At 37.5% G+C, this 15,404-nt stretch overlaps 1 protein-coding gene across 1 annotated transcript in view; it reads right to left on the minus strand.

Annotated features, from left to right (window-relative positions):
- The window catches only part of LOC106531820 (cytohesin-3), a gene marked incomplete at its 3' end in the record, with an annotated part of 54,613 nt that extends 50,586 nt beyond the window's left edge, over positions 1 to 4,027 (minus strand). Inside the window, 1 exon segment of the mRNA XM_014027747.1 lies at positions 3,684 to 4,027. Within this exon segment, the coding sequence (XP_013883201.1) occupies positions 3,684 to 3,702 (19 nt within the window).
- Between the last annotated feature and the right edge of the window lie 11,377 nt (positions 4,028 to 15,404).

The raw sequence follows: 15,404 nt of genomic DNA on the forward strand, positions 1-15,404 counted from the left end.
CTGCCGTATGCTAAACTAACTAACAGACACTGCAGAAAATCGACATCATTCAAAACTCCGCCTTCTGTTCTCCGATTGGCCCGGACGAAAATTCTCCTGAAGAAATCCTTGTCTGTGGGAGAAATCCCAGAGGGAGCAGTGAAGGGAAACTAGAGTTGAGCGGAGCTGTGTAAGAAGGCCAGGCTAAGAGTGTAGCACTGTTATTATGAAATACACACTGATAGTTTTTGTTGCCTCTAATCTGCAATAATCTGGTCGTGTTCTAATAGGTCATTTTAGTCCTGCAGAACATAAAAGATCTAACATAAACATGTCAGCTTATACGCAAAAGTGATAAAGTTTTTAAAAATTGTTTCTATTTGCACATCTTCATAGAATAAAAGCCTCTACAGTGGATGTTAAATTTATTTTTAGTTTGCCTCCTGTGGTCTATTTCCCACATTCATCACCCACCCCAATTCAAATTCCCAGAAAAATGACTTTACCATTTTTTTTTCTGTCTGCGGTCTGAGGTGAAACTACATTAAAGTGAAGTAGTTTTATCTCTTTATACACTCAAAATAAACAAACTGACTATTTAAATGCTGCACAGTGCCCTGCTCTGAGATTTTTCTCACTTGGCACTTTTCTCAGTTAAGCTTTGATTTGAGGCGGTGTAAGTGTTTGGCAGACAGATTTAGCATCAAGTGCTGCATGGTGTTGGGATCCAAACATATCACTGAGTGTCAAGTGATGTGTGGAAGTCAGCGAGAGTGTGCGTGAGCCCTGGTTTTGTATTTACGGTTAGGTTCTGTTAATAATTGTCTCGACATGGACAGGGCAGCCTGTGGTGATCTGACTTCCTGTCACATGACTCGGTAACCGTATCTGTTTAAACGGTCTCATAGAGGCAGCTGCGCTCGTGATAACACTTGTTCAAGCTTGACCTCAATGACTGGATCATTTCACTTCCATAAATATTTAGAGCTAAGCGTGAAGGTGGAGGGGTTTTTTTTTTGTTGTTTTGGGTTTTTTTTCTTAGAAAAAGTGGAAGTTCAGATGAGCTGTGTTAGTCTCTCACTTTAACTGACAGGTTCTTATCAGCCTGTAGCTGTTTGTTTGCAATACACTTCCTCCACAGCCTTCGGCACACAAGACATTTGGGGTTACCAGCACAGAAACACTGTGCACGTGTGTTTTCCGATGTTATCACCAAACAACCGACACAAAGCTGCAGTGATCTGGGTTACACGTGGCTGCACGGGTTGAATTTTATCCTGTTTTAGCATCAAATCCCACAATCGAGCCTGTTGGATGTAGTCATAACCAGCATAAAGAGATTTTAATCTGTGCAGACACTGAGAGTTACTTTATCTTATTTTAATCTTGGACTAATACTCAGCCTTTTTTAAAYAATAACAGCTTTGATAGGGGGGCCATGAAGCGGTCACTAAGTCATTTTTACACTTTCTAAAAAAATTTTTTAAAGGAATAATGAGCAAATATTAGCTGCATATTTTAGTTCTCATTTTTTTGTGCRGTTCTCACACAAGATGAAACGTGGGCGATCATGTTAATGCTTGTGTGTGGCTGTTTCACGAACTACTGGGAAGATTGTAATGAAACCCTTAAAAAGTAATAATTGGAACTGACTCTTTGGAAATAACTTGATATTAGATGGTGCACTCATCCATCTATCCAGTATCTGCTGTGGGTCTTGGGAGCAGCAGCTTGAGCAGGGAAGCCTAGATATCTCTTCCAGCTCTTCTGGGGGAAATCCAAGGCATTCCCAGGCCTAATAAGAGACATTTTCATTTATAAACGCAAATAAATCTATAACTCTGTCAAAGTTATAGCAACTGAGATTAAATTTTGTGTAGTAGCTAAGAGTCATTCCCATCAYATATGGAGCATCACCAGATCACGTAAGATGAACATGCAAGTTGGCAAGCAATGTGCATTCCTTTAAGAAAWGCAAGACTTCTCATCTATTTTAGGTGATTCTTTGAGGTATTTGCTTAGAAATTTATGATTTAATTTTACAACACTGCATCTAAAAACTTAGCTTTTTGAAATGAAGAATGCAGTYACTTGTACGTCAAATGGCATTTCAGCTATGTTAAAAGTGTTTATATTAATTTTAGACAAATCAGCTCTTTCAAAATCAATGTCTAGTCAGAGACAGTCAGATTAAATTTATTCAGAAGAAGCATCTTTATATTATATGGAGATTTATTTTATCTTTTTGCAAAAATACCATGCTCACATGCACCCCATATTACATGCTGTATGGATTCCAGCGTTGTGGTCCTCCCTTTTCATATCTCTTTGCTTCATGATAAAGTAAACCAGTGACTATTCTGGCCTGCAGATAGTTTGGTTTGAACCTGAGAGCAGTGTTTATACACTCTAAAAATGAAATGTTGGATTTACTTAACCATGTTATGTGACCTGGTTCCACTTAACTGAGTTGAGTAAATTCAAAGCAACATGCTCATGTTCTTTGGTTAAAAAACTGGTGTATTGCTTTGAATTTACTCAACTCAGTTAAGTGGAACCAGGTCACATAACATGGTTTAAGTAAATCCAACATTTCATTTTTTACAGTGTATGCAAACAAATAGGATTTAGCATTGTTTGCTGAAAATAACTACGTCTTTCCTGAAAATCAAATTAGCTATATGTCGAGAAAAGTCACATTTTATGAGTTAACCATGTTATGTTTACTACTGAACTAATACACTGCTCAAAAAAATGAAGGGAACACTTAAACAACGCACGCTAAGTCCAAGTGAATCAAACTTTTGTGAAGCACATTCAACTCTGTACAGAACAAAGTACTCAATGCGAATATTTCTTTGATTAAGATCGGGAGTTAGCGTGCGTTATTTAAGTGTTCCCTTTATTTTTTTGAGCATTGTAATATAAGACACAGTAAATGGTCAAATTCACCAACTTGTGTTACCTAAACATTGGAATTTAATTGACAAAGTTTCAGTATTTTATATTCATTTAACTTCCTTTAAATACAGGAAGTTAATCATTATTTTTTAATTATTGCAGTGTGTCTATTTATATTTTTTTAACAAACTAAAAAAACTATTTTTGTACAAGAAAATCTGTATGAAGTTCATCCCAGCACCGTGAGTGAATTTTCAGTTTTCACATTTTCACATTCACATTGTCTTTAGTTTTATTTTGTAGTTTTTTGTTTTGTTTTGTTTTGTTTTGTTTTTTTACAGATTTTGTTCAGAAGTTAAGAACTACAGATCCTGGCAAGCCTGCCAGTCAAGTTTCTTATCTTTTCCCAGCAGTTTACAGGCTCCATATGGTTTCATAGATAGTGAGACACTTCAAAGCTCTACAGAGAAACATTAGCCAGATGAGAAATGTGCAGGTACAGATGTTTTTCCCCACATTATTTTTACATTACTGAACATGGAGCAGTCTCTCACACATTAAAATAGAGAGCATGAAAAGCTGTCAGGAAGAGAACATTTATTTTTTTTATTGCCATTTTTATAAAAAGAGATTAGGTAAAATCCAGTCTAGTTGTTTTTCTGGGTTTGTCTGTAAAAGCTCAAGAGCACCTCATGTTGGTGTGCTTTGATCCATCCATCCATCCATCCATCCATCCATCCATCCATCCATCCATCCATCCATCCGTCCACACACAGAAGCAGAAAACCATGGAACATCCTTACCGTGATTGTCTTCATCCATATCGGCTATAGGAGCGACCTGGCAGTCCCAGATAAAGGTGTTTCTCTGAGTATTTCCTTTATTTTCAACAGGACCCTCTCTCCATCCACTGAAACAAACAGGCAGAGCCGGTGATGCGTTCACGGACAGACGGGAAAAGTGAGAGGCGCCGCGCGGCTGTCAGYGGCGGCGAGCTCACGGCTAAATGCGCGTGAATAAAACGTAGCTCCTGATCTGTAGACGTGATGTTTCAGAGAGGAGACGTGACAAAGCTGCTCCTCTACCTCCTCTGTCCCTCCGCTGCTCCATCTTTCGTGATCTGCTCCGCCCGCCTTCAACCAGGGCGGCGACGTCAAGCCCCGCCCACTGCCGAGGACGAAACACACACACGCACGCCTGCACGCGTGCACACGCAAACATTTTTTAAGACAGTATTTTTACGCTTTGTTTAACCACAAGGCAATTTATTGCTCTTTTTACAATTCGATAAACGTTTTTTTTTTCACGCGTTTACACCATTTCATGTGATTTTAATGAAATGTTTGCATATAAAAAGAAAACCGTTGAGCAGGGAACAAGTTAAGCATCACAAGTCAATTAATAATGCATTTGTTGCATTTAAACAGGGCGGACCAAGGCCAAATAGTATAACGAAATWAAAAAAAAATACTGTAAAATACAGCAGCAATGTCAGTATAATATATAATATAAAAACACTGGAATGGCCAACCAGGTGTTTTTGCTGCCATCTTGCTAGGTGCTAAGTGCTGTACGCTGCTTAGTGCCCTCAGCAAACCATGGATTTCAGAGAAACACCAAAAAAAATCCATTTCTATCCATTAAATGTTACATATTACAACCTTAACTTTAAAGTTAAAGACAATTTAGAGTTACTACTTGACCTAACATGCAAGTTTTTGGTCAGTGGGATGAAACCAATGTACCTAGAAAAACCACACATGCARTTAGTATATTTTAAAATAGGCTACTTTACCAGCCTAAATTTACACAGAAAAAAATTGTCTGGTTCAAAACCTTTCATTAGTGAAAGTGTTAATAAAGAACCAAGAGGTAGCTTGTCTTGTCAAACAACTTACTATTTTAATATTGATAATCTAAAAATATAAAAAAAAGATTAGCCTTTAAATACTTATGTGATTATGTTTCTGTCCTCTTGTTCTGTATTTTAATAAAACCGGCATTGTTTATATCARAATCAGCATTTTGTTTTTTCGTTGGAATCATTTTCAGGCTACAAGAGCAGAACTGTTTAAATACAAACTCTAGACACTTTACCASTTTGGAGAAATATTCAACTAAGCCCCAACAAAACAAAATGTTTTCTTAAGATTTAGACCACTATAAGTGGAGCTTTAATAGCTGATTTCTTTCTTCAGTGAAGTTTAGCTGCTAAAAATAGCTTGATGATAGAAACAAAGCCTAAAAAGCAAGAACACAACTTTCTTTATTTAACTTCCTGTGCAGCAAGGTTAAATTTCTTTTAAATCCTCATACTATTACTTTATAAGAAAATGTTGACTGTGACCTCATCTATTCCCTGGTACTGCTGATGCAGGCGTGATGTCACCTTGTGTGGTTTGGGGTGAAAGAAGCCTAGCTTCCTGTGTCACTGTCCCTGTAAGTTTATGACTCAGTGAGACTTTTCCAGTAAAGATCCCGGGCCACACCAGCAGAGAGGAAAACCAAGGCTGGACGGTCCAGAGTTCAGGAAGGGAGTTGGACTGAGGACACATTGTGCTGCTCTGCAGAGGCACAATGGAAGAAAGTTTCAGAACAGGAAGTGATGAGATGTTCTCCTCCACCCTCACGGGATTATGAAATCTGAGGCACCACAGACACAGAGTTGGCCAAGTTAGCCAGCGCTAATGAACCCCAGCAAACAAAAACTGCAATAACTCAGTCAATTTTACATCTTCTGAGCTAATACTTTGTGTGGTACAGTAGCTCAGAGTGATTTCCAACACACCTGTTCAAAACKTACTCATTAACTATTAGAGTTTACTTTGTCTGTCTGTTAGCAAAATATCTCATGAAGAATTAGATCAATTTTAACAAAACTTGCAGAACATACGGTAGGTAATCAATAGTTGTGCACAGGGCCTGTGGCACAGGCAGATTAGGCAAATGCTAAGGGCGCCGTCCATCAAGGGGTCGCCACAAATCGAGGAACGAAAAAAAAATTCTATAACTTTGTTTTAATCAGAGTTTAGTTGATTTATGTAAAAAGAATCACTGGTTACTCAGGTTTATGAAGGTAATTTGTTCTGTGGGTTTCTCAGATGTTTTGCTACAATATGAAGTGTTATGGTGCGGAGGATATTTTGTGATAAATGTATCATCTGATGCACTCGGACAAACTCATGGTGCTCACTGTGCAAATAACAAAATAATAATTCTATCAATTTGAGTCCATCTTTTGCTAAATGTTCAGGGGGGTGTTCCCCTGGACCCCCCCAGAACGGTTTAGTCCTTAACATGAACAGACACTCCTCAATGCTGTCAGCAAATGTTGGCAGGTATGAGGTAGACTTCTAGTATTGTGTTTCAAATTAATTATATTATTAGCTGGGTTGCACATAAAATTTTTGGTCTGGTTCTCATGGGAGAACCTAGGGTTGTTGCTTGGTGCTCATGTTTTCCTTCACTCATTTAACACATTTATCTGGAGGGGCATCACAGGGCATCTAACGTCCCCCTGCTCTGTTTTGTGACTCCTATCAGCTGCAACGTCTCAGGACATCATGCCAAATCAGTCCAAGTTTTTATTTTATTCTTTTACTCTGMAYAAATTTTGTAAACTACCTAAGTGGCTGAGGGGCTGGGTGTATGTCATATAAACATCACAAACTGAAAATTTCATGGTTAAATGTCTTTTAGACTACATATGTCCTTCAGATGGACAACTCCTGTAGTTTGACCTTCAGCATCTTCAACCTTGGTTAAACCAGTTTTCCACACTCTCCAGACCAACCAGCAAATATTTGTCTTTCACACAGAGCAAAATAACTTAAAACATACAAATGTTTTATTTGTTAGACTGATTTCTTTTTTAAAATACTGTTTTTTTCAAAAAGATATATTATTTAGATGGTTTTAACTTATGTAATCATTAATTTTTCATATTTGATCATTCAATAAATTACATTTATCCAAGAAAAGCTGTATGGTCCTAAATATAAAAGGTTTAGCACATCAAAAACCTTGTTTTTTTATAAAATTGTGAATGAAATTTGTAGATCTTTATGACAAATTAAAATAAAATTTAAAACTCTTTCACCTAGAAAACATGGCAAGTGTTTTTTATTTATTTAATATATATACAGTAATGTTTTTGACGGGGGTGTTAAACAGAGAATCATCTTTGCTTTAATATGGGGCAAACAAATGTTCTGTTAGTTAATGTGGTTTAATTAGAAGAACTCAAACAGTGAATCTCACAGAAAGACTCAGCCTGCGCACGCAGCGACGCGCTCATACAGCAGTCTCTCAGGAGGAGAGTTTAGTCACTCACACAGAGTTGGACAGATCTGTTCAATAACAACATTCTGAACATATATTTAATATAAAGTTAGGTTTTACAGACCAAAGTCTCTGGAGTTCAGGAGCAAAGTGCAGGAGGAGCGGAGGAGGAGATGTCAGGAGTGATCGCTGCAGCAACTCCAGTCGAGCCGGGCCGCTGCTTCAACCAAACTTGCTCTCACTGAAAGTCCCGCCCTGTTCTGCTCTGATTGGACAAAACGGCTCTGGACTTCGTCTGATTTGTTGAAGGCAGTGTCCTTTTAATCCTTATATCAGGGTCTCGTTGTTGCATACTGAACAACAATCCATTCACACCAGTGCGGCCGGATTCTTTTTTATTTTTATTTTTTTAATTTTTATTTTTTGATGTTGTGACAGACAATCATGTACAATCTTTGGTACGCAAGGGAGCTTCATGACATTCCATCTGGTGCGCTTTTTTCTTTTTTGATCGCGCATGCACACCTGCGCACCACTTGTGGAACTCTGATTATTAGCTATTTTAATTGAACAACCTGTTTTCCAAAGATAAAAAATAATAATATCTAAGACAGAACTATTTATTTGTGCATGTGAGCGTATGTAATTGGCGGCGAGATTTAGAAAACTGCACAAGGGGTGCCACCTGAAATCTTGCCTAATGCAACAAATTTGCTAGGGCCGGCCCTGATTGTGCATCTACACCTGGTGCACTTTTAGAGTCAATCCAATTCAAGATAACCACCAAAGCTGTGAGGGAGCACAAACAGAGCTGTAAGTCAGTCGATTTTAGAGAAATTGAGGTCAAGTTTGATGTGGTAGATGCTGAGAGTTATTCTCAACACATACACTAACAGATGGCCTAAAAACATGCAGAATTTCCCATAAACATTTCTCTCTAGGAATGCTTGACCTTTATCACTTTTTCTACAGCCACTTTTGAACTGAACTGAGTGTGACTGAAAATCCCGCATTAAACAAGGTGTTTGGAATGAAACATTCCCTTGCTGAAACTTTAGTTGAAGGCATAATTGGAGCTGACGTCTCCTGCTGCCAGCACAACCTGTCAGACACACGTGATGCATGTCTCCATTGTTTCAAACACTAATAATGACCTCATTGTTAGTAGAAACATGCCCACAATCACTACAACAAATCCAGGAATTATACAGATCCTCTTTGGTAATGCTTTGAAGAAATTTGACTAAATAACTTTTTTATTCAACTTAAAAGTTTAGCTGATTTGCCTGAAAATATCAAATTTCAGAGTCTTGTTTATTAAACATATTTGACTTTAGCCTCAGTGATCTGATCATMCTGGACTCTTAGTCCAGTTTTTTGGGTCAGAGTGTTATTATTTCTTACATTTTTACTTCTAACTACTCAGGGTATTTTCCCTTTTTCCTAAAATAGAAAATTAACAGTCTATCTGGTTTTCCCTGGAAGAGCTGCAGGCGTAAACAAACACTGATTCCTGCTCCCACCCACCAACACCCCTGAGGCCCAGCCCGCAGCCAGAGCCCACTGGTGCAGTCTGAGTGGATCGCTAATTCATTTGATTTCATTTCAGTTTCGCTAACTTTAGCTTTTGTTTTGAGCATTCAAATGGTTATAGTTCAGTTTCAGCACTCAGCCGTCAAGCCGCCCTTCCACAGAAAATACCATTTCTCCAGTTTTCACTTTGAACCTGTCGAGCGTCAAAAGAGCTTCTCGATCTTGTGAGAAGTCCAACACATTCCTGCTGGCGTTCATGTGACCCACTTCCTGTCTGTCAGCGGCTGAGTGAGTGAAAGAGAAACACACAGGAAAAAGGACAAAGTGACTCCAATCAGTAATAATCTGCTGCAAAACTAACTCCTGGCTGATTATTAGGATGTCATCAGAAATAAATATTTGAATGAACAGATGGGARATCTTACCACTCACCTTTTTTCTTTGTTTCTTGGTGAGCATTGAGAGGGGAACTTCTTCAGCAGTGCAGCTTTTTTTCCATCTGCAGCCGCTGGCTAAAAAAACAAGCTGCGCCGCCTGAAACCAACCTGAGAGCAAAGCTAAAGTAAACCCTGCTGTCACAACAAGACGTCTGAGGAAGCAGCCAGAGGCCGCTCACAAATTTCCCAAAGAATGTGAGGGAATTTGTTCCATTTGTCAAGGCAATGTCAAAGAACTTGCTGGGTTATGACAGGATGTTCAAAAGAATATAAGAAGTGTTTCAGATCAACAAGACATCACAAATGATAGACTTAGCATTTCATAAGTATACTGCGCTAACCTTAACTCTATGCTGAGAAATGAGTCAGTGTAGTCGTCTGGTCAAACCTAGCAAATAACGTCATGCACATTCTCACACAATACTGATACATTTTGTGTGATCTGTTAGTTCTCAGAGTATGTGTTGTGACTGACTCTCAGCTACTTCCACACAAAATTTTAGCTGAATAAAATTAAAATGAATTGAATTATAGGTTAGTTCTTTAATTGGGCTTTCTCTAAAAGTTAATGATTTGTAGATGTACATCAAACATTTAGTTTCTGAAAGTTTCACTGAAATCCATTTAATGGTTTGTGAGATAGTTTGCTAACAATTGAGGTTGAGTTCAAATAGTTATAACAGAATTTAATACAAATATCTCACMCCATGTGCTGTTCTCAGAGTGAGTGTTAAAGGGATCCATGATTAGTTGTAACATTAGACTTTTTTTTAATGAACATATGTGTTAAATGTAAAATAAAGACTGTAAAAATACTATAGGATGTTCAGTTTTTGTCATTTTTAAACTAAAAGTATAAAATTATATTACACGGACGGGGACATTTAATTTACATGCAAAGCATTCTGGGTAAATGATGACATGGATAGGTCCTCGGTGTGAGTGAGCTATCAAGCTATATCCACCCTGAAGGTTAATCTTGGACAATATCTGATGATCGACTCTTTTAAATGAAACCAGAGAGCGTTGACAGAGAGGAGAAGGTAGAAATGACTCAGCCTGTAACTGAAAATATGGATGGAGGACAACAGAGCTGCTTCATGGAAGAAGAACCTCAGCTTAGCCTGTTAGCTTTAACTTTAGCCCGACGCTATATAAGTATTAGCTCAGTGCCACACATTCTCCTGTCATCACTGAGGTCCTCCATCCACATGACAGAGAGGGGAACGCAAAAATGACTCAGTCTGCAACTGAAAATATGGGTGGAGGACCTCAGTTTAGCTTGTTTGTTGCGCTAGCGCCGAGCTAATACATATAAGGCAATATAGCATCAGCATTAGCACAAAGACTAACATGCTAAGCTGAGGTTCTTCTTCCATGAAGCAGCTCTGTTGTCCTCCATCCATATTTTCAGTTACAGGCTGAGTCATTTCTACCTTCTCCTCTCTGTCAACGCTCTCTGGTTTCATTTAAAAGAGTCGATCATCAGATATTGTCCAAGATTAATCTTCAGGGTGGATATAGCTCACTCACACCGAGGACCTATCCACGTCATCATTTACCCAGAATGCTTTGTGTGTAAATAAAATGGCTCTGTCCGTTTTAAAATATATTTTTAAAAATTATATAAACTAAACAGCCTACAATATTTTTACAGTCTTTATTTTACAGTTAAAATATATGTTTATCAAATAAAGTCTAATGTTACAACTAATCAGGGATCCCTTTAAGGATGCCTCTCAGGTACTGTCACATCACATTTTAGTTCAACATCTATATAACTGATACAGCAGTAGTCATTTTTTGTGTTTTACACAATCAGGTGGCTGTGGCCGCCATCTTTAATCAAATCAGTAGTAGRTGTATATCCAGTGATTATGTTCTGAGAGTTTCATTTAAATATCGCCAGTGGTTGATGARATATTTTGCTAACAGACACAGGCAAAAATGTTTCCCCCCTGCATTGCAATGACAGGCAATAAAAATGGATTCACTTTAACAGATGATTTCTTGTAGAGTCCATCATTTGTCACATCCTGAGCTTCTGAATCATTCATGTTCTCTGCAGCATGTAGGCCGACACTGATGTGGAGAGATGACAGCACAACAAATGCCAAAGCATCAGTGGGTTCAGCTTGTTGCTTCAATGTGCTCATTTAGACTTTACTCAGTTTAAAACACTGACTTTCTCCAAATGATATAATTCATGAAACCTGTTGTGTTTCTGGTTAGGAAACACTGAGCCGGTGCCTGGCTGCAGCCTGTCAGTCTGACTCATCTGCAAACCTCCATGGTGAGGGTCATTAAACTTCAGCTCTTATTACAGAACAAATGATGGGATGTAATGATCTGACTAAACGTGTCTCTGAACTGCTGTTTGTGGGAAGATGTTTATGGATTCATGGTGGCGGGAGGGCGCAGTAATAATTTAACTTTGACGCCAGCTCTGAGCTGGTGAAAACTCTTCTTGTGCAGCTTGTTTAAATCAATCTTCCAAAGGCAACAAAAACCATAAAGTTTTGTTCTTATTTCCTATATAGACAGAAAATAAAACCAGTATGAACACTGACACAATAAAGATGTCAGACATAATAAATCAGGTGTCTTGATCTGCTGCTAGAAGTCTGACATTTTTTTCCTCATCAAACAAATGCCTGAAGGGGAAAAAAAAAACAAAGGTGACAGACTCAAACAGCTGGACAAGAATTCATCAAATAAAATCTATGACCAGGTTGCAACTCGTCATAAAGCCGGGGGACTTTTCAGTTTATTTGAAGTGACATAAAAATACATTAATTGCAGATAACCTTTCCATAGAACCGTACTTCACAAGGTCTGAACCATCACTTTAAGCAAAAATAACTTTTTATTCACAATAACAACACTCCAAAGATCAGTTCATCTGGAATTAAACCATGCCTGTGTGCAGTTCTTCATCAGAACAGAAATATTCTGGRCAACTAATGTTAAATTCAGCACATGTTGCTACTAATTAAGAAGTCAAAAATCCAGTTTTTGTATTTAGGGTTTGTTTGAGCTGAAATGTCTTCTCAGACATCATCCCTCTGCTGTGTTTTACAGCCTCCCTGCTGGGGATCTGCTCATCCTTCATTAATCTCTCTCTCTCCCAGCTTTTACTCCCCATTTAATGATGAAGCTTACTCTATTAGTGRTATTTTTAATGTAAAAATTAATCTAATCCAGATTTGAGGATGATTATAGCAGTGTATAGACTTAGTTGGCATGTAGCTGTTAATTATTTGACAGAAAAAACAAAATCCTGTAAGGAAAGTGATGAAAACATTAAAAGGGGTCATAAAATCAAGACACCGGTGGAGTAATATTAGTTTTTATTGAAGATCAAGCCGAGAGGAATCAAAATAATAATAAAATAATAATAATAATAAATACTGCATCATTTTCCTTTTGAATGTAGTCAGTGTGTACCATACTGCCATCTCGTGTTCAAATTCTGAACTACAACAACATACAATATTAGCTTCAACAAGATCATTATTCAAGGGTCTAYGTTTTTAATGTTTTATTTTATCTGCTAACAATAAACATGTCAACGTTGACTAAGAAAGTTACTTAAGCACTTTCAAACAACCACAATGGATCCAAAGTTCTGTACAGAACACAAAATAAAATACATATTAAAACATTAAAATCATAACATCAACATTATAGCAGTCTGAAGACATGATGTCATCACTGACTCGACTTCATATTTCCACTGTGTTAATATAAAGCAAATAAACCAACTAATTTTCACACACACCCATCCCCACTCTCGCAACTTTGACAAAGATGCTTTCAAAGTTTCAGTGGATGTGGAACCAGAGAAACTGAGTCCGTGAGGCTCATCAGGACTACCCCAGACTCAGACCTCGGTGTTACCCACTCTGTTAAGAGTAGATATATCTCTTTCCTTTCCATTGTCTTGCATCATTCAGGTGCGGTCCAGTCTGTAGTATCAGGAACACTGGCTTCAGTTTGACTTGGAGTTCTCTGGACTTCTTTCACACAGTGTTGCTTTCAGCAGAGCAGGGCCTTGCATGGTACTTATACACTGGATAAACCTTAAAGAAGAACAATGCTGCTCTTGTTGGCCTTGTTTATCTTCATAACAATCTGTTCTCAGTGCCAGAGACTCACATAGAGCTGGAAAACAGAATCACTCTGAATGTGTTTCTGTAAAGAGTCTGTATTGTGTTTTATATAAGATTATGTATGTTCAAAATATGTTGTCACATTCAGAATTGTTTACTACGGAAGCGTAGAGCTGATACATGACATGAAATTATTTTTAAACTGGATCTCGTTATAACGAGAAAACTATCTCGTAAAAACGAGAAAACTATCTTGTTATAACATGTTATGATTTCTTCTGGTTTGTCACTTTCACAAAAGTTTATTGCCTGGATGGCGTGATGGAGAACTTGACTGAGTCTCACTATCTGCCTTTTTACGAAGAAGAAATCTGAAACAGGAACACATTTCTAGACTGAAAAATGACAAGTTAGTACTGAATAATGTTTTTTGAAATAATAGCGTCTGTATTCAGATTAGAGAGCGAATATTATTAAGTGCTACTAGCTGCAACATCTGAGTACAAACCCACATAATTCTGTTCATTTTTGTTTATCTAGTGGTTCAGTCATGTTCTCCATCACACCATCCAGGCAATAAACTTCCGTGAAAGTGATAAACCAGAAGAAATCATAACACGCTATAACGAGATGTTTATCTTGATATAACAAGATAGTTTTCTCATTTTTACAATATAGTTTTCTCGTTTTTACAATATAGTTTTCTCGTTTTTAAAAGATAGTTTTCTTGTTTTTATAAGATAGTTTTCTCGTTATAATGAGATCGTTTTCTCATTATAACGAGACAGTTTTCTCGTTATAACGAGATCCAGTTTAAAAATAATTTCATTCATGTTACAGCTCTACTTATTTTGCCTGAAACTCTCAGACTGAAGAAGTCTCTTGGAGGAGAGACGAAACGTTTCATTAGAGAAGAACCCGTCCAGAAGACCTAYACAATTTTTTTCTTTTTGACAGCTCTACACTTCCGTAGTTTTCCATAAAATGCAAAATACAATAGAAATATGTGGGATTTTAAATATAAAGTCTTGGCATAACGATGCAGTCTTCCTGAAGAGATATCCAGAGTTGAGACACCACTGGTCCATGGTACCTGTAATCCTTGTGGGGACCAATTTGGATCTAAATGCTGATGAAGACACAGCATAAAAGCTGAAAGGAGAAACTCTCTCTACCCACCAGTCCTTGAGGTTTGACCTCGGCTAAAGTAATTAGTCATTAGCTCTAAGCTTAAACTTTTGTTTAAAAGCTACATACATTTAATGTTTATCATGTTGTCWACATGGCAGATTTGAGCTGAAATTAAAACCATCAGCAGTAGTGTTTTATTTCATACATTAAAACTCAGTTATTGCCTATAATAAATATGCACATGTTGTTATCCTTCTCATAAGATATGTGGTTTTTTTTTGTAATGAATGTGTTTTGTCTCTCTTCAGGAGAAGACCTTGAGTTTTGACTTCTCATAAACTAGTATTTGTTAACCAGGCCTTAGATCAAATCTTTTCCTGATCCTTGGCGTCTTGGATCAGGATAGATGATCCCTGAAGAGTTTTAAATCGCTAACAGTGATCATGTCATCATACCTGTGTGTGCACACAGGAAATACCAGTGTGGATCCACAGACTGGCAGACCAAGACCTTGACCACCCACAGTCCAGATTTCTCATGAAAAACAAACAAACAAACAAACAAACAAACAAACAAACAAACAAACAAACAAACAAACAAACAAACAAACAAACAAACAAACAAACAAACAAAGAGACAGGACTGTTGAACATCTCAAATCCTACATCCAGTAAGAATGGGACTAAACTCCAGCAATCCTTAGTTTCTAGACATTGATGGATTTTCAGTTTTCATCAAAAGAACAAGGGATGCTTCAAAATGGTTAAACATGGTGATGTGTCCCTCGTTTTTAGACCTGTTGATGCCATCAAATTCAAAATGATCATTTTCCTGTAAATGAGGTAATTTTTTTTAAATGAGTCTTTCATAAATGAGTTTATCATCATTGAATTCTGTTTACATTTTTGCACAACTTTTTCAGAAGTGGGGTCTGTTGATAACTTTGCACTCTCTTTAACAAGTTTTGCAGTTCATTTAGTTTAGCTAAAACTAAAGCAGTGTTCTTGCGGACCTGACAACCAGCAGATGG

Source organism: Austrofundulus limnaeus, unplaced genomic scaffold (genome assembly GCF_001266775.1).
Source record: "Austrofundulus limnaeus strain Quisiro unplaced genomic scaffold, Austrofundulus_limnaeus-1.0 Scaffold680, whole genome shotgun sequence".
Taxonomy (NCBI): Eukaryota; Metazoa; Chordata; class Actinopteri; order Cyprinodontiformes; family Rivulidae; genus Austrofundulus; species Austrofundulus limnaeus.